The following is a 19,588-nucleotide window of genomic DNA, read 5'->3' on the forward strand; positions in this document are numbered from 1 at the left end:
TATGTAAATACGGATAAAAGTAATGAAAGTGTAAATTTTGTTTAAATCAGCCGTTGATATACATTAAACTGACCATATCAAGAATAATATTTAATTGAATTGGGCCATTAAACTAAATATGAAATTATTTCTTATTTCTTCTTCTGCACGAGTGAGATTTTAATCAAAGAAAAAAGGTGATTATCAATTTTTGTTTGAGCTATTTCATTATTAAATACTAATACCCTTACTAATATTGTGTGTCCTTGCAGTTTGGGTGGCTGCATGATGTCTGATAATTGGCCTTTAGGCAATATATGAAGGCAGCAATAAGAATTTGTATCCACCGCATGTGGACAATAGTATGTTTTGCGTCTCACTGTGCGCAAGAGTTCCACAAAGGGAAAGAACTATTGGGCAACTCGGAAATTGCATATATTGAATTAATCATCATCATCATTATATCCAGTTTATTTGTTGATCAGGCCATCAATTAATCCTCTGTTGAGGGTGGGGCCTGACTGTCCAGTCTCAATCTAAGTCTTCCTCTCCATTCCTGTCTGTGATGAGGGTTGACGGAATCCATACCCAAGGTTTTCCTATCCCGCTTCACGACATCCTCCCAAGACAGTTTGGGTCTGCCAGTGGTCCTCTCCACTGGTACATTCAGTTGTCGGACTTGAGCAATCCAGCCAGTGCTGCGCTCAACATGCCCCAGCCAACGCAGTCTGCTCTTCTGCATGATGTCTGCGTGGCTTTTTAAGTTGATTTGAGCGAGGAGGGATTCAAACGGAATGGTCTGCTCAGGCTTCACCAAACAGATCCATCTTATCATTGCTTTGTCGTTACGCTGCAATTTCTTTTTAGTGTTAGCAGAAACAGCCCAAGTTTCGGAGCCATACATAAGCACACTTCTGACACATGAGGAGTAGACATGCCCTCTAGTAGCTGTTGGTAGGTGCTTGTTGGTTAGGATTGGTAGCAGCTCTCTAAACTGTTTCCAGGCAGCCTTGCAATGTGTAGCTGCTGCGAGTTCACAGCCTCCACCTGATGACAGCATGTCGCCCAGGTAGCGAAAGTCTGTCACTACTTCAAGCGTGCTGTCACCAATACCAACCTCCGTCATTGGTCTGCCATCTATTGGTCTTGCCGCACCGGTGCAGCGCAAACACTTATAGTGAGGATCTGCTTTGAGAGGGCCCTCTATGCCACTGCACTTATTGTGCACCCATTCTGAACAGTGTGCGCAGAGGATTGAGTAATTGCTGCCTGTTCCACTCAAACATACAGAACAGGGGTGTTTGCCTGTTTTCCTCAATAAGTCGAGGTTGGGACTAGGGGTGAAACGGTACAGTACCTTCTCGATTCAATTCGATTTTCGATATTTTAGTCTCGATTCGATGATATTCGATTCGATACAATAGCATGTACCAAATTCTGTATAATGCTAAGATTGTTTATGTTTCGTTGTATTTATTGCTCTCTGCAAATAAATTCTACATAATGTAAAAACGTTAAAAACATAAAGCAACACTCTTATCACTTGTCCTAGAGCCGAAATGTCGCCATACCCAGGATTTATACATTGGGGGTGCATTTTTCAACTCGACTGCGTCCATTTTGATACAGCAAAGTTTATTTGTATGTTGATTGGGCAATTTTCAATTCCATTGGCTAATCAGAAACCGTGTTATCAAGAGCAATGTGTGCTATGATTTTAGAACCGTATCGAACTGAAACAGACCCGGAATAAATCGAACATCGAATCGAGACCACTACATCGCGATTCGGCCGCATCGCGATGCATCGTTTCACCCCTAGTTGGGACCAGCGATTAATGATATCTTTAATTCATTTGAAGAGAGCAATAATTCTTTTAGAGAGAGCAACTATACAATTAAAGATATCTTCAATTCAACATATCCACAATTGAATTAACGATCTCTTTAATTGAATTTGTTGCTCTCTTTAAAAGAATTGATGCACGCATTAATTTCTTATACAAAAGCATTGTAAATAATTAAAGATATCTTCAATTGAATCAAAGAGATCATCAAATTATTTATACCAAGCTCTAATTTAAGGATATAATATAAACATTACATTTCACAGGAAAGTATATGCTTTGTAGTACTTGTTTTTGGTACAGTCTAAAATCCATTTAATTCTTGAAAAGTTCTTCAAGCGTGTTCATGAACTGTCCTTATAAGTTTGTTCATACATTTTACCAGAACTTTTCCTAAAAGATTACATGAGACAAGAAATTAATATTTCAGGAAATTATCAGAATTATTCCAGAACACCTCTGTTTTTGCGTAGTTCATATAATGTTCCTGATTTGGTGTTCATGAACTCTTCTATGAATAGAAGAATTTGTTCATGCATTTTACCAAAACTGTTCCTGAAATATTAAATGAGACAAGAATTTAACATTTCAAGATTTACCAGAATTATTCAAGAACACCTCATGCAGTTCTTGATCAGTTCAAGAGCTTTAGTTCTTCATTGGTTCACTTTGATCAGTTCTTAAAAAATTCCATGTTCTTGAACATCTTGAGTTCAGGTGCTGTTCCTGAAATGTTAAATTCCTGTCTCATTTGTTATTTCAGGAACATCGCTAAAAAGTTCAAGAACTGTTAATTGAGTTACAGTAAATAAACATGTTTTGGAATAATTGTTCAAGAACAATTATTCATGAAAAGTTCTGAATATAATTCAAGAATTCTTCTTAAAGTTTTCGCAGGGGAACTTCAGAAGTGTCAGACATTTTTTAAAAATAAAAACCGTCAGTAAAATTTTGCAAGATGTGCAACTATAGGCCTCCTAAGACGAGCTTAATTTTTATTTCTTATTCTGAACACATTATAATGTGACCATGTTTGGTTTGTATGATTTCTTCCATTTGAGATCCACTAAGTTCCTCTCTCTTTTTAATGTGCAGGTGCTGATTATAAAATTCAAGTTATCTTGGTTTAAAATTCTGAATTTCTTATGTCATTTTCACTGATAAACCATAATAGATAACAAGAGGCCCATGGGGCCACACCACTCACCTTAGTCACCTTGGTCCAAATCTAAAGATTTTCCCTATATATTCGCATATCAAACTTTGATCCCTATTGTGGCCCCAACCTACCCCTGGGGGCCATGATTTTAACAAACTTGAAACTGCACTATGTCAGGAATAAGCTTTCATGTAAATATAAACTTCATTGTCCCAATGGTTCTTGAGAAGAAAATTTTTAAAGATTTTCCCTATACAGACCCTGAAGCGTACTATGTACGCACTACACCACTTGCACAGAACGGTACGAAACTATTCTTGCACGGAATGGTGAACGGTTTGCACGAAATGCTGAATGATCTGCACAGAACAGTGAATGGTTTGCTGTTAACGCTGACCACTTTGTAGGCATGGCTTGCACGCTTTGTGAACGGTCTGCACAAAATGGTAGGCGTGGCCTGCACGTTTTGATTTGTTTTCGGTAATGTTTGGTTCAAATAGTTTCAATATAATTGCAGTATTCTAGATATCAAAAAAAGGTTGAAAAAGAAATGATAATGATTCATTTTAAAATGATTGCTCATGTTCGACGCAGTAAATTTAATTTTTTGCTTATTAGATCAATGACTTAATTATGAACACGCTGGAATGAAAACAAATAATTTTTTTTTTTTTTCGGAAATAAAAGAAAAATATTCCAAAAACATATTGTCACGGAGTATTGATTAATCAAATTTTATTGATTCATCGCTCTATCAAATTCATTGAAACTGAACATGAAATGGTCGCATCTGTTTTGCTAATTTTGTACATTCATTCTGAGTGTCGTTAAAATATATTTGAAAATTTGTATACTCCAGGCCTCTTCCCAAAGACAGATGTTGAATAAACCTAAACCGCTTACCCCAATCTCCCAAAGGGTGTTGGTAATAGGTATAAACTACCTCTTTTCTGAGTGTAAAAAACAAATGGCATGACAAACCGAACCATATTGCTACTTCGATGTCCAGTGTGCTTGACCTTTGACCTTTTGACCCCAAAATCGATAGGGAACATCTTCATCCCATGGGTAGTCCATATGTATGATATGGTGACTTTAGGTGGAAAGGATAACGCTTTAGAGCCCGGAAACCATATTGCTACTTCGATGTACAGTGTGCTTGACCTTTGGACCCCAAAATCGATAGGGAACATCTTCATCCCATGGGTAGTCCATATGTATGATATGGTGACTGTAGGTGGAAAGGATAACGCTTTAGAGCCCGGAAACCATATTGCTACTTTGATGTCCAGTGCGCTTGACCTTTGGACCCCAAAATCGATAGGGAACATCTTCATTCCATGGGTAGTCCATATATATGATATGGTGACGGTAGGTGGAAAGGATAATGCTTTAGAGCCCGGAAACCATTGCGTCTACAGATGGACAACCCGATTCCAGTATCCCATCCCCCCCCCCCCCCCCCCCCCCCCCACAACTTGTTGCGGGGGGTATAATAATTCCTAAAATAATGAAAACAAACACAAAATATTCCAAATATATATTTATAGGGTTATACTAAAGTAAGAACACCTACGAACAGCATGCAGTTAAATTGCATTAAGGTTGATCAATCCTTATGTGATGTCATAGGTTTTTGCAAAATCTTTATTTAATTAAAATTTGTGCATGATAGAAATATATCTTTCAGAGGAATTTCATTTACTGAATGAAATAAAAAATCTGGTAAACTTTTGATACTAAAAAAGTTTTTATTTTCCATAGATAATCAATTATTTATAATTTTTAAAATGTTGTCAAGGGCAATAACTCCTCTGCTGAAATTTCCTCTACTGCATGTCTATGGCACAATGATTTCCCTAATATCCACAATTAATTTTCATATATCTATGAATTAGCAGTTTTCTTAAACTGTTAACATATGAAATTTGTCATTTCAGCAAGTTTTCTATTAATTTTCATTATTCTGTTTAACGAAAATGTGTGATTTTTTTATGTTGATATATACTTCTGTTTTTGTATGTCTGACATCTTTAAAAAGGTGGCAACATACACATTTTCTTTGGTTATTGATTAAATTAAACTATATTGAGTGGACATTAATACAGTTTTTCCACTTTTAATCATTAATATTGATAAGTCAGATGAGGATCGATCCACCTTAAATCATGAAATTTTACCAGCGTACTCTAAAGTACTCTAACTTACTCTAGCGTACTCCGTTTAGTAGGACCGCTCCCTGCTCAATGGCCATTAAAGCGCTGCATGAGCATGGGCCTAAATTTTGCAGCCCTTCACTGGCAATGGTAACGTCTTCATGTGATTGAAATATTCTCAAGAGAGACTTTAAACAATATATAATCAATCAATCATACACTGTCGATGTTCTCTAAGTAGTGGTATCGAATAACGCTTGAGCTGCCCTTCAAAATTTTTATCAACTTCCAGTTCAATTGCAGTATAAGGAACAACTTCCCACCCAGTGTTATGAAGTATCGTACATATAAAGACAGGCATCTAAATTTCAGCTCTTCTGGCTCAGTGGTTCTTGAGAAGACTTTTAAATGACCCCACGTACCTATTTCTGCATTTTTATGATTATCTTTATTATACTTGTATGTAAAACTTTGATCCCCCAGGGGTCAACATTAACGTTTGTCCGCTTGTCCGGTACCAGTGGAAAAACATTTCGGACAAGTGAATATTGATGGGCACTTGTCCGATTGGACAAGTGCTTTTTTTATGTAAAGAAGTCTCCAAACAATTTTGTGAAAATTTTATCGGTAGTTGAGAGTCGGAAGTACGTGTAATGCATGGAAAATGAACTGCGATCCCGATATCAATTGCTATGTAAACTAGCTGAGTCAAACTCAATCGGGATTGGTGTTCACTTATTGCGTACTACTTTCAATCATCCATGGATCTTACGAAGTCATTGATTCAAGACAGGAAGTCTAGATAAAATTTTGTTTTATGCGTTTTTATCAAGAGAATAAGATAAAAAAAAAATTCAATCAAGCAGGTATAAAAATAGACTATATATTAAGTAAATTAAATACAGTTTTCAAGTTGACAATATTAGATCCTGTTTTGAAAATTTTTCAGACAATTGAAGTTGAAGTTCGGACAAGTAAATATCTTTGTCCCTTGTCCGAATGGACAAGTAGGAAAAAAAGATAATGTTGAGCCCTGTCCCCTATTTCATCCCCTATTGTGGCAATCTCAGTTCTTCTGGCCCAGTGGTTCTTGAGAAGATTTTTAAATGACCCCACCCTATTTTTGCATTTTTGTGATTATCTCCCCTTTGAAGAGGGCATGGCTCTTCATTTGAACAAACTTGAAAGCGCTTCACCTAAGGATGCTTTGTGCCAAGTTTGGTTGGAATTGGCCCAATGGTTCTGGAGAAGTCGAAAATGTAAAAAGTTTACAGACAGACGACAGACAACAGGCAATCAGAAAAGTTCACTTGAGCTTTCAGCTCAGGTGAGATAAAAAATGGCAGTTTTCAATGCATTTTATTAATTTCATAAAAACTTTCTTACATTTAATTCAAAGAAACTGTTTTTATAATTAATTGAATTCAATCTTTAAACAAAACTTTACTCACATTCACATTTTTAATTAACGAGTAGATGTCATAAAACATCACTTCCAACCGTAACTTATTTATTACAACTAGGAATAGTGATTATGTCATCATGCATGCGGTTTAAATTTTTACAGTTATATTAGATAAGAAGAAAATATCTTGTGGTTTAAAATCATTTGTTTAATTGTTTTTTCAACACAACAGTCATTCGTTTATTCAACACGAACAGTCAGACTAGTAAACCAACATTTTACATGACCAAATCTATCATTTAGTAGACTCGGTCAGTCGGACATGCCTTAGTGTCAAACAAATAAATTCTGAAAAATTGAGCCACACAATGATTCACTTTAAGCAACCACGACGACGTGTCTAGCTGTGAAGGCAGCCATCTTAGTTCTACGGGGTCTATTTATCCAAAATATTGTAAATGTAATTAGGCCTATTGAAGGTGAAGTTTGAACAAAATGACAGAAAATATGTATAGGCTATGCATACAATGCGTATTTTGCTGCCCTAAAATCAAATATCAGCTTTGAAATCACTCAGCTGCTAGCTTAGCTCCAACAAAGAAAATAGTACATGAAATTGCATTGTTTAGGCCTACTCAAAATAAATAATCAAATATCAGAAAATGCCATAATTTACGGCTTTCTACTACATGAAAAGTTACCCTTGCATGCAACATAGTTGCTAATAGTAAATCTGACACAAGAAAAAGTATAAGCAAGTGACAAATTGTGATCCACATGTCAATTTGACTGACGTCATCTGATATGTGACATATGATTTGTTGGTTTGCTTTATTGAAAGGCAGATCTAGCAATAAAGCAAATCCCCCCCCCCCCTCCTCCCCCTTTACCCAGTGAGAAATGTATTTCAAAATCAATAGGGCTTGGTGTATCATTAATTCAAATATAATATCTTTGTTTTAATCTATTATTCAATCATCATACAGAGGAAGATGTTTTACAACAGTGATTTGCATACCAGTATATTTTCTACATCTTGTTTGACAATGAGAAAACAATCTGTGTATTAAACCGAAGCATTCTATTCCATAGAAGGCCCAAAACAGTGCTGCGATGTAAATTTAGAGAGAGAGAAATAGTTCTGGCCACTGGCTGTCGAGAGTGTGTGTCCCCATACCAAACCAGGTTATACAAAACTAACCTGCATTCCTCAATATGAATTTGACAAATCAGAGATTAGAGTACAACAAGCATTCTGAGAGTATTGCATGGCAATACATAGCCCCCTACCAGTTGCAAAAATTACTGTACCACAACAATATTCAAAGTTCATTATGTAGTTTATGGTAAAAGGGAAATTTGGGGGAAATCAATTACTATTCAAGTAGAAACTAGACCAAGAAAAAAAACAAATTTATAATTAGGTTTATGTCTTTAACCAAGTCAATAAACTGTGACATGTAAATGATCATGAATAATTTAGCTATATTGTTGTATTACTGTGCTAGAAGTTTTAATGAGTGTAGTATTTTTAATTCTTATCTACAGAGATAAGAAAATTGGATGTAAACTAACAATTCATGCTATTTTTCTAAATCAATGGACCAAGATGAAATTCGAACTTGATCTGTAACTTGTTATGGCAAAGCAATATGTACCAAATATCAAATGAATATCTGCAAGCACAACCAAAAAAGTCTGGAAAACTGATAATTCATGCTATTTTTCTAAGTCCAAGGGCCATAACTTAATGAAAAATCAACGGACCAAGACGAAACTCAAATTTGATCTGTAACTTGTTATGACAAAGCAATGTACCAAATATCAAATGAATATCTGCAAGCACGTCAAAAACAAAGTCCAGAAAACTAATAATTCATGCTATTTTTCTAAGTCCATGGGCCATAACTAAGTGAAAAATCAATTGACCGAGACCAAATTCAACCTTGATTTGTAACTTGTTATGACAAAGCAATGTACCAAATATCAAATGAATATCTGCAAGCACGTCAAAAACAAAGTCCGGAAAACTAATAATTCATGCTATTTTTCTAAGTCCAAGGGCCATAACTAAGTGAAAAATCAACTGACCGAGACCAAATTCAACCTTGATCTGTAACTTGTTATGACAAAGCAATGTACCAAATATCAAATGAATATCTGCAAGCACAACCAAAAAAAGTCTGGAAAACTGATAATTCATGCTATTTTTCTAAGTCCAAGGGCCATAACTTAATGAAAAATCAACGGACCAAGACGAAACTCAAATTTGATCTGTAACTTGTTATGACAAAGCAATGTACCAAATATCAAATGAATATCTGCAAGCACGTCAAAAACAAAGTCCGGAAAACTAATAATTCATGCTATTTTTCTAAGTCCATGGGCCATAACTAAGTGAGAAATCAATGAACTGAGACGAAATTCGAACTTGATCTGTAACTTTTTATGGCAAAGCGACATACCAAATATAAAATAAATATCTGCAAGAACAGAGAAAAAAAGTGTGGAAAACTGGACTGACGGACAGACAGACGGACGGACGGATGGAGTGCAAACCTAAAGTGTCCTTTGACTTCGTCGGTAGGGTATTAATAAGAATTAAATTATTTCATAATATCTCCGTTATCTTTATATTCGTATAAATATATAAGCACACTAATATCGATTTTGCAGGACATCAACACTTTTCATGGAATTTTTCTGCTCTTCACTACAAGAGTATATATATTCTCTAAAATATCTTTGAAATATCAAAAAAATTGTGCTATTCTATTTCATCCTAACTCTTTTTACTTTTTACTGTAATTTTATAATTGGCAACATTTCCATTACGATTAATAATATGAATCTCATTGTCATAGTCCTGATCTGAAGTGGTTTGAATTATAGACCCTTTAGGTACCCCTTAATCATGTGACTATTCATATGTTGGTTATGCAAAAAAAAATTCATAAAACATAATAAGGAGACATTACTGAATATTACCTGAACCACACTACGTTCAAATTTACCATGGGCCAAAAATCAATCTTACCAAAACCTCTTCTTTACAAATAATAATAAACTTGGTTAAAATCTAAGGGAATAAATGACATATTTTGAAGATGTTTCTTCAAAGACAACCACATTGAACAGATTTTTTATTGTATTATTTTCCAAAATGGTTGCTTGGAATTTATCTCATACCTGTGAATAAAAATGATCCTACAATTCACAATACTCTCCTAAAACATCCATAATAACTCCCAGCACTCAATTTGTCAACTAGTGTCTGCAAAATCCAATTGATCTTGAAACAGCTGTGATTGCAAATCACACAACATTTCTGTTTTAAAATTTCCTCATCACTTCAGGATCCAACAAGAACAAAAAAAATTGTATCTTGAACTAGGTTGATGGGCTCATTTAGCTAAGACACGATTGATCAGCTGTCCATCAAATCTGTGAATTTCATCTAGCTTTCAATCAATTTTTCTCAGATGAATTTTCAAATAGTCCTTAATAAAGCTGGGAGAGAATATTACTGGAGTTAAATCCTTCATATCTGATGATGCTCTGGCATGTATTTTTCCACAACAGTGATGAAGATATTTTAAAAACCTGATAGCAGATTGTTCATTAAACCTAATCAATATTCCCTTTCATTAAGAAGCCCTGGACAGAGTATAGATGCTACCTGCAGTTATTGATGACTTTAGCTCTGTGGTACTCTCAAGAGAATGGGGGACTAGTTAACAAGACTTTCAAGTGTTGTCTGCTACAAATACTTGCCATCAAAAATGCATTACATTTTGGCTTTGACTCACTTACCTAGTTTAAACATTGGACCAGGATCACATAAAATAAATTAGACCAGAGAATCATATTATACATCAGATTTCCAATGTTTAGTATAAATATATCAATTATACATGTACTAAGAGAAAATCAGCTGGAGAGAACATATAATTTAAGGAAGTCTAAGCTCCTGAAGCTTTTGAGTACAACTGCACAAATCCAATTTTGAAAGGGGTTGGAAAGGATTACATATTGTGGAGGAAGGATTCTTGAATCAAAAAGATCTGAATTTGCAGGGTTTTACAGTTTTTGTTTTATCCAATAAGTATACCCCTAGGCATGTCACTAAATTTTGAACTAATTCAGTTGTAAATTCATTAATTTGATTGATGATGTTTTTATAAACAGAATGACTTTAAGAAACACCTACCATTATATTGATTTACAAAAAAATTTGTTTGAAAATTCAGCATTTTGGCCATGCAATAATTCAAACAAGAGGCCCATGGGCCACATTGCTCATTTAAGTCACCTTGGTCCATATTTAAAGATATTCCCTCCCTATTGTCACCTGGCCCCAACCTATCCCGGAGGGCCATGATTTTTACAAACTTGAATCTGCACTACGTCAGGAATTAGCTTTCATGTAAATGTAAACTTCTTTGGCCCAATGGTTCTTGAGAAGATTTTCTTTATAGATTAGTATGTAAAACTTTGATCCCCTATTGTGGCCCCATTATACCCCTAGGGACCATGATTTGAACAAACTAAAATCTCCACAATGACAGGAAGCTTTCATGTAAATTTCTACTTTCCTGGCCCAGTGGTTCTTCAGAAGATTTTTAATGATTTTCCCCTATATATTTGCATGTCAAACTTTGATCCCCTATTGTGGCCCCATCCTACACCCAGGGGCCATGATTTTTACAAACTTGAATCTGCACTATGTCAGAAAGCTTTCATGAATGCAAATGTAAACTTCTTTGGCCCAATGGTTCTTGAGAAGATTTTAAAGATTTTCCCTATACATGGTATGTAAAACTTTTATCCCCTATAGTGGTCCCATCCAATCCCCTGGGGTCATGATTTTAACAAACTTGAATCTGCACTTTGTCAGGAAGCTTTCACATAAATTTCAGTCTTCTGACCAGTGGTTCTTGAGAAGATTTTAAATGACCCCTCCCTATTTTTGCATTTTTGTGTTTTGAACAAACTTAAAAGCCATTTACCAAAGGATGCTTTTTTGCCAAGTTTGGGTGAAATTGGCCAAGTGGTACTGGAGAAGAAGTCGAAAATGTAAAAAGTTTACAGACAAACGGACGGACAGCTCAGGTGAGCTAAACATTTATCTATAACCCCCACTTCCTTTAAAGTTCTATATTGAATTTTTAGGCAATCAAGACATTGTAATTAATGTGCAATTTAAAAAAATTGACAATACTCCTAATACAAGTATTATGTTCTTTTGAACTCTAAAATTCCATATGATGAATTTTTCTATATACATGCCGAGTAGAACGTCATTATTTATTTCCAATCTACTATATATACTCGCCTGTAAGTCGGTTTGCCTAGCAGTTGGTTGTATTTTTAAGGTGATTTTGGATTGATTGCATGACAATCTCTAATGATTTTACCTTTATTTCAAATAACATTTTGAAAAATGAAGCCTATATAATCTTTTTCTACCAATAAATCACTTTAAGGTGTTTACATGTACATGTGTTCAAATGATATTTGGGACGTCAAACCTTTTATTCTAAACAAACCAAAGAACTACCTTTTCATTTATTTCATCCATGTTGGTTGATTTTTATTTTTTATTTTTTTTTGCTTAAGAGTTATATCCCTTGTCATATATTTATTTTGAACACTGATCTCTATTGTTTTTTCTACCTTGCATATTCAAAGATCTTCATTACTCTCCAAAGTAGATAACATCTATGTTTTATAATTTTATTTAATAGATACTGAGTCACTATTCAAATTAAGGTAATTTCCCATACCACGTCAAATAACGTTTCTAACGTTATTCAAAAGTCACGAACGTTATCACATGTTCAACGAACCCAATGACATTTTCGTGAATGTTGTAGATTGTATTCCTGTCCATTAGTACTGATTGTTTGAAAACAAACAACAAAAAATTAAAAACACCATATGAATCGCAATATTACAAACAAGCCAGTTATGTACAACCAAAACAACAAGAGGCCCTATGTCAGGAAGCTTTCATGCAACTTTCAGATTTTTTGGCTCAGTAGTTCTTGAGATTTTTTTAAAAGATTTTCCCTATATGTATGTAAAACTTTGATCCCCTATTGTGGCCCCATCCAACCCCTGGGGGCCATGGATTTAACAAACTTGAATCTGCACTATGTCAGGAAGCTTTCATGTACATTTCAGCTTTCTAGTCCAGTGGTTCTTGAGAAGAACATTTTTAAATGACCCAACCCTATTTTTGCATTTTTGTGATTATATCTCCTCTTTGAAAGGGACATGGCCCTTCATTTGAACAAACTTGAAAGAACTTCACCCAAGGATGCCAAGTTTGGTTGAAATTGGCCTAGTGGTTCTGGAGAAGAAGTCGAAAATGTAAAAAGTTTACAGACAGACGACAAAAGGACAAGAATGGAGTCTGAGGAGAGACAGAAGCACAAAGAAAGACATCAATTCAACATGATGCAAATGATAATGGGGCATTTAGTCAGAAACAGCTAATGTTGTTTGCCATGCAACCACTCCATGTCAGGAGGTGGTGGGGCAAATATGCAAAGTCAACATTTCTCAGGTGCCAACCAATTTCCACAATATCAGTGTCAGTCGCCCAGAGTTAAAGATCAGGAGAACTCTACCTATTATTCCCTGTGAACTTGGCAAAGACATGAAAAGTTACTACAATCAAAACACACGAGAGTGTGTTCATGATGATACTTTCCCAGTTTGCTATCAACTTTTGTGATTGTGCAAATTGTTTCGAAACTTTTTGGAAGGTGGTAAAACTTTAAATGATACATGTATCTGAAGCTAGCATAGGCAATGTGAAATATGATTGTTTTCCCTTGATGATAATTTGAGTGTTTTAACAATCTAGACTAGATTTAAGGTAATAAATGATTTTGAAGTTCGTTCATATTTTTCATCACAGGTGTTTGAAATAATGATTGTGATTTTTACCCATTAAAGAAATAGGAAATGTGACATTTGGGGTTTTTTTTTTTTGTTTTTTTTTTTATCTCAACAAGAATTTTATTGATTTTCTTTATCAAAAGATTTTTGTTTTATTTCTATTCATGTTTTTATTCATGTTGTTAAATATATGAATAAGATATTTTTGCAAAATACATCTATTTCAATTCAAACATTTTGTAAACACATTGCATGCAAAGATTGCATGCATAACATGTTTTGACAGTAGTCTAGCTGTCGAAAGAAACAGATGATCCAAAGGTTTTAGGGACGAGATCAAAAGTTCAATGTCTGACAAAAAACTAAATTCACGCAGTTTTCACCAAGAACCCCCCATCCCACCCCCCACCCCACAACTAAATATTATGAATGTTGAAACTACTTGATTAACAAGTAAAAACATACTATTACAAATTACACCCTGTATACCTTTCCTACTGTTTATCTATAAATAAAAAAATACATTAAAATTATCAAATGTTCATTAAAATGTAATATTATTATTATGTTCCCCAAACAAAGTTTGGGAACATATTGTTTTTACTCTGTTTTTTATTAGGGTCTTCCGTCTTCAGCGGAAGACCCTTCTATTATTCTATTGTTGATTTTTCACTTTTCTTATTATTAAAGGACATATCTCATGTTTTCAAAGTATACAATATTACATGCATTTTGTTTTCTTTATGCTTATAGTAATTAATTCTAATAGTTCGTTCGCCGGAATTTTGCGATAATTAACCACAATACAGACTTAAATCTAGGCCCCGATTTCAAAAAGTCAAGTTAATTAGGTAGGTAGTCACGTGGTACAGTGACGTCACATGCGCTCTTCGGATTGTGAAAGTACTGTGAGATATTATTAAAAACTCAACTTTTAGGGGCTTAATTAATTTAACATGGGCAACATTTAAATCGATGTTGATAAATTGTCCGAGTTTTATATGTGTTCGCCACCAGTGCACACATATAACGATGTAAATACCCAAATATAGCGAGTAAAGCGTGTATGAAATCGGCAAAATTGTGAGTAAATAATGTTTATATGGGTCGCTGTCTACAAACTGTTTGGGGATGTTATTCCTTTTTACATCTGTAATTGGTGCTGTTTTTCTAAAATAAACAGTGCAATCATTATTTATTTTTGGATTAGACAAATTATGATACGTTAAATTGTTGACAACTAGGCCCTATGCCAAGCTATTGTCACGCGTGCATTTCGGAAAGAAAGAAAAAGACAACACACACACAAATCAATAAAAATATTCAAATTTAAAGTGGTAATCACATTATTTTATTTTAATAAAGCAATCTTATTACTATTTTTGAATTGTGATCTGCACGTCTTTAGGAAGTACGAAGTGGGAGCACGGCGTTATAGCCTACTGACGCACTCAAGATGCTACGAGTTCAATAAAGAAATAATTTTATAATTCAATTTAAAGTTAGGAAATACAATATTCTATTATTTGTATAATTCAAAGTTCAATTATTTTGTATCTTTATTTTGTTGTTGTTGTAAATCTACCAGTTGGTAGAAGTTACATTGTATCGTTGATATATGTTGTTACAAGGTGAAGGTCAGTTGATCCGAGTGTGTATTGAATTTGAAGAGCAAAACAGAATGTATGCTATAGGCCTACCAGTGCTTATAGCTTCGATATATCCATTTTCTCGCAGTTTATCAGGGTCTCTGTCCAAGCGATGTTTGAAAAGGTGACTGGGTGTGTTTTTTAAGGTAAAGTTCTTGCTCCAACAAAAAAATTATCCACGCCTTTTTTCTCGTACCTTCCTTCGAAAAATTGAAAAATACTCAGTCTAAATCCTTTCTACTGACAACTAGTACACCCGAGCACAGCGCAAAACATCTTAATGCATTATTATTTACAAGCCGTTAACGTGACAATTGGTTTTTTGTCGATTAAATCTAATCTGTTTATGAAATGGCTAATAGATGTTTTCAAACCCGAGGGCGCATATGACGTCACACAAAATGGCGCGTAAACTAGCGAAAGAAAATATGCATATCGCAAGATTTGAATTTCATCGCTTTCAAACTCGAAAACTACGCAAAACATTTCATTTAAAACACATTTAAAGTAGTTTTAGGCATAAAAAGAGTTAATTTTACTGAAAAAATGAAAAAGTTTAGAAACATGCGTTGTGTCCTTTAAGGTCTTCCGTTCTTCACAGAAGACCTTATAGTGATTCTACTGTTTCTTATTATTATTATTAAGGTCTTCCGTTCTTCACGGAAGACCTTATAGTGATTCTACTGTTTCTTATTAAGGTCTTCCGTTACCAACGGAAGACCTTCTAGTGATTGTACTGGTTTTTCTTATTAAGGTCTTCCGTTCCTCATGGAAGACCTTATAGTGATTCTACTGTTTCTTATTATTAGGGCTTTCCACCTTCCTGTGGAAAGTCCTATTGATATTGTTCTGTTTATTATTATTTGTCTTCTTTTCTTTCCGCCGCGAGAAGCTTTTGACGTCTTAAGACTTATCGAAAATCAATGTAGACCATCCTTTTCGACATCTCGAAACATGCTCAGATTTGACCCTGCGTAACTGAACTTTGACCTTTAACGAACTTGGAGGACTCTACGCGAAAAACCCTTGTTATCGGTTCTTCTCGAAAACCATGAATGATAGGAGCATCCGACCTTTTCCAGAACATAGAGGTGACTTGGTCCAATTGACATGGGAATTCAACCAAAGGATTCGAGGACCCTTTCAGGAAGTTAGTACCCCTCATGTTTAACGGTTTCTGCGTAAGAAATTGTCGACTCCTAAAGCATTCGTTGTAGAGACACCGAACCCACTGGAATGGGTCAGGTGACCTTGACCTTGAAAAATAGGTCAAAGGTCAAGGTCATCCCCAAAGACCAGAAAATGTCACTTTTTATACCCTCTTTCCCGCTTCAGATAGCAGTGAAATACCACATGGGTCAGCATGGAATTCTGAACGGGTCTCCGTATCGTGAATGACAACTCTCAATTTGGACCCCTCTGCGAACTGTGGTGATGCGCGTTGAAAACCTTGTTATCGCTACTCCTCCAGAACCGAAAGTCGTAGAGACACGAAACTTTTGCTGAGAAGTTCCCAGTGAAACTCCCTTGCAGTGAGAAGTCAACCGAAGGGAACCGGATCCCCTTGAGCAGAGTTATTGCCCCTGCAAATCTCCGATATCGTTATTTCATCTTCTAACTTGGACATGAATAGACCTAGAGACACGGGAGCACTTGCCAGAAGACCGATGACCTTGACCTTCAAAATGAGGTCAAGGTCAAAGGTCCAGGTCACACACCTCCCGGTGCGAGTCCGTGGTGGTCCACAATACAACACAACAGGACTTGCGGTCTCTCGGCACGTCCTCCTAAAAGCACACTAGATCCATGCACATTGACGCTTGTCCTACGTTCAAACACACATAAAAACAACAAGAAAACCCTTAAAATTCCTTTATTTATGGTCTTTGGATGTTACGGCCTTTAAACAATGGCTTTCGTGGCCCTAAACAGTTTATAATTCACTTGGACTTGTTCGTTATTAAGCAAGTCAGTCTGGTGTAGTGGTAGAGAGTCTGTCGCCATGATGGAAGTTAAGCAACATTCATCTTGACGAGTAGTTGGATGGGTGACCGTGGGAAGTGGTTTTTTTTTTTTGGTTTTTTTAAGGATTTAGGCGTTGTCCGGTTAGGCGATAAAAGAAGGGAAGAAGTATTGAAGTTGAAAAGGATTTGAAAATTAATTTTCAAGAAAAAGCACTAAAAAGGTGGAAAGTCCTCTAATTGTTCGCGAACAATTAGGATTACTAGTTATTATTAAGGTCTTCCGTTACCAACGGAAGACCTTCTAGTGATTGCACTGTTTATTATTAAGGTCTTCCATTACCAACGGAAGACCTTCTAGTGATTCTACTGTTTATTATTATGTCTCCGAACACAAAGTGTCGGAGACATATTGTTTTTCCTCCGTTTTTATTATGTCTCCGAACACAAAGTGTCGGAGACATATTGTTTTTGCTCCGTTTCTTATTATTCTTATTATTAAGGTCTTCCGTTCCAGACGGAAGACCTTATAGTGATTCTACTGTTTATTAAGGTCTTCCGTTCCAGACGGAAGACCTTATACTGATTCTACTGTTTATTATTATTAAGGTCTTCCGTCTCCTGCGGAAGACCTTACTATTATTGTTCGCGTTCTTCTTCTTCATTATTATTAAGGTCTTCCGTCTCCTGCGGAAGACCTTACTATTATTATTATTATTATTATTTTCCTTGGTAGTACACACGTTTTTCTCAGCCATTTTTCGATCGATTTTCATGAAATTTTCAGGAAAGATGTCTTTTGGTGACGAGACTTTGCTTGCAAAATTTCGTGCTTGACGTCACTTCCGGTCAGGAGTTATCTCTCTTTTAGTGACTTTTTGAAGGGCCTTGTTGTCCACACATCTCCTCCGTTAGTTTTGAAGCTAGAGTCTTGAAATTTCTACACAAGATAGAGTAAACATTTTAGAAGATTTGTAGGGGATTCGATTTTACCGGAGGCGATTTGCCTAAACGCTCGCCTGGACCTGAAAAAATGGATGCCAAAATTTTTCGCCGATTTCGTCCATTTTTGACCTTTGATCTCCAATATCTTTTTTCTTGCAAATATTTTGTTAAGACATGTAGAACAAAAGTTGTGCACATTTACGAGATCTTTTCGAAAATATCAAGATTTAGGGGCTAGCCCCTTAAATTAGGGATCTAGAAGGGCTCAAAGTCTAGATCAAATATCTCAAAAATCGTTAATATTTTGGTATAAGTCAAAGAACAAAAAATGTTCATCTCAACAATCCAAATCTATTCATATAAAAATTTAGGTCATATGTTACGTAATAAGGGATTTTAAGGGCCAAAACCATAAATTTTTTACCCCTTGTATCTCGAAAACGACAAATATTTTGAAAAGCAATAAAGAACAAAAGTTGTTCAGAATGATGATCTGAACAATATGCATATTTCGTTTTTACCCTATGTGGCCCCGTTAGGGAGCTACAGTTTGGCCCCTAAAAATTACTTCTAGAAATAACTCCAGAACGGTAACGACTTTCTAAATACTTGTTGAACAAAAAATGTTTGAAATGTCATGACCTTTCTTACGATATCAAGCAAAAGGGACTGACCCTTTAAATTAGGGGCCCAGAAGGGTCCAAAGGTTTATGAGAATATCTCAGAAACTATTAATATTTTGTAATAAGTCATTGAAGCGGAAATGTTCATCTAAACGAGCTTGTTCTTATCAAATCAAAAAGTAGGTCATATGTTACATAATAAGGGATTTTAAGGGCCAAAATCATAAATAATTGACGCCTCATATCTTGAAAACGACAAATATTTTGAAAAGCATTATTGAACAAAAGTTGTTCAGAATGATAATCTAAACAATATGTACATTTCGTTTTTTCCCTATGTGGCCCCGTTAGGGAGCTACAGTTTGGCCCCTAAATATTTCTTGTAGAGATAACTCGAGAACGGTAAAGAATTTCTAAATACTTGTTGAGCAAAAAATGTTTAAAATGACAAGGCCTTTCTTACGATATCAAGCAAAACGGGCTGGCCCTTTAAATTAGGGGTTCAGAAGGGTCCAAAGGTTTTTGAGAATATCTCAGAAACTATTAATATTTTATAATAAGTTGTAAAAGCGGAAATGTTCATCTCAACGAGCTTGATCTTATCAAATCAAAAAGTAGGTCATATGTTACGTAATTAGAGATTTTAAGGGCCAAAATCGTAAATATTTGACGCCTCATATCTTTAAAACGACATATTTTTTGAAAAGCATTATTGAACAAAAGTTGTTCAATGTGTCATAACCTATCGATCAATATCAAAAAATGGGTCTGTGGGCCTCATGGCTCGCCTGTAGAGTCGATTTTTGTCGATATCAGTCGATTTCAAAAACTTGTAACTGGTAAATATTTTGTAAGGACATATTGAACAAAAGTTGTTCAGTTTATCGAGATCTATCGATTGATATCAAGAAATAGGCCTATGGTCCTAATGGCTCGCCTGTAGAGTCGATTTTTTG

At 35.3% G+C, this 19,588-nt stretch overlaps 1 protein-coding gene across 1 annotated transcript; it reads right to left on the minus strand.

Annotated features, from left to right (window-relative positions):
- Positions 1-472: 472 nt before the first annotated feature.
- On the minus strand, positions 473-1,105 carry LOC130051460 (uncharacterized). The gene has a single exon (XM_056153404.1). It carries the CDS (start codon positions 1,103-1,105, stop codon positions 473-475), a length of 633 nt encoding a protein of 210 aa, XP_056009379.1.
- Positions 1,106-19,588: the final 18,483 nt, after the last annotated feature.

The sequence above is a fragment of the Ostrea edulis genome, chromosome 2, assembly GCF_947568905.1.
Source record: "Ostrea edulis chromosome 2, xbOstEdul1.1, whole genome shotgun sequence".
Classification (NCBI taxonomy): domain Eukaryota; kingdom Metazoa; phylum Mollusca; class Bivalvia; order Ostreida; family Ostreidae; genus Ostrea; species Ostrea edulis.

Coding starts and splice junctions, on each gene's coding strand:
- LOC130051460 (XM_056153404.1), bottom strand. CDS start 1,105: ATGACGGAGGTTGGTATTGGTGACAGCACGCTTGAAGTAGTGACAGAC.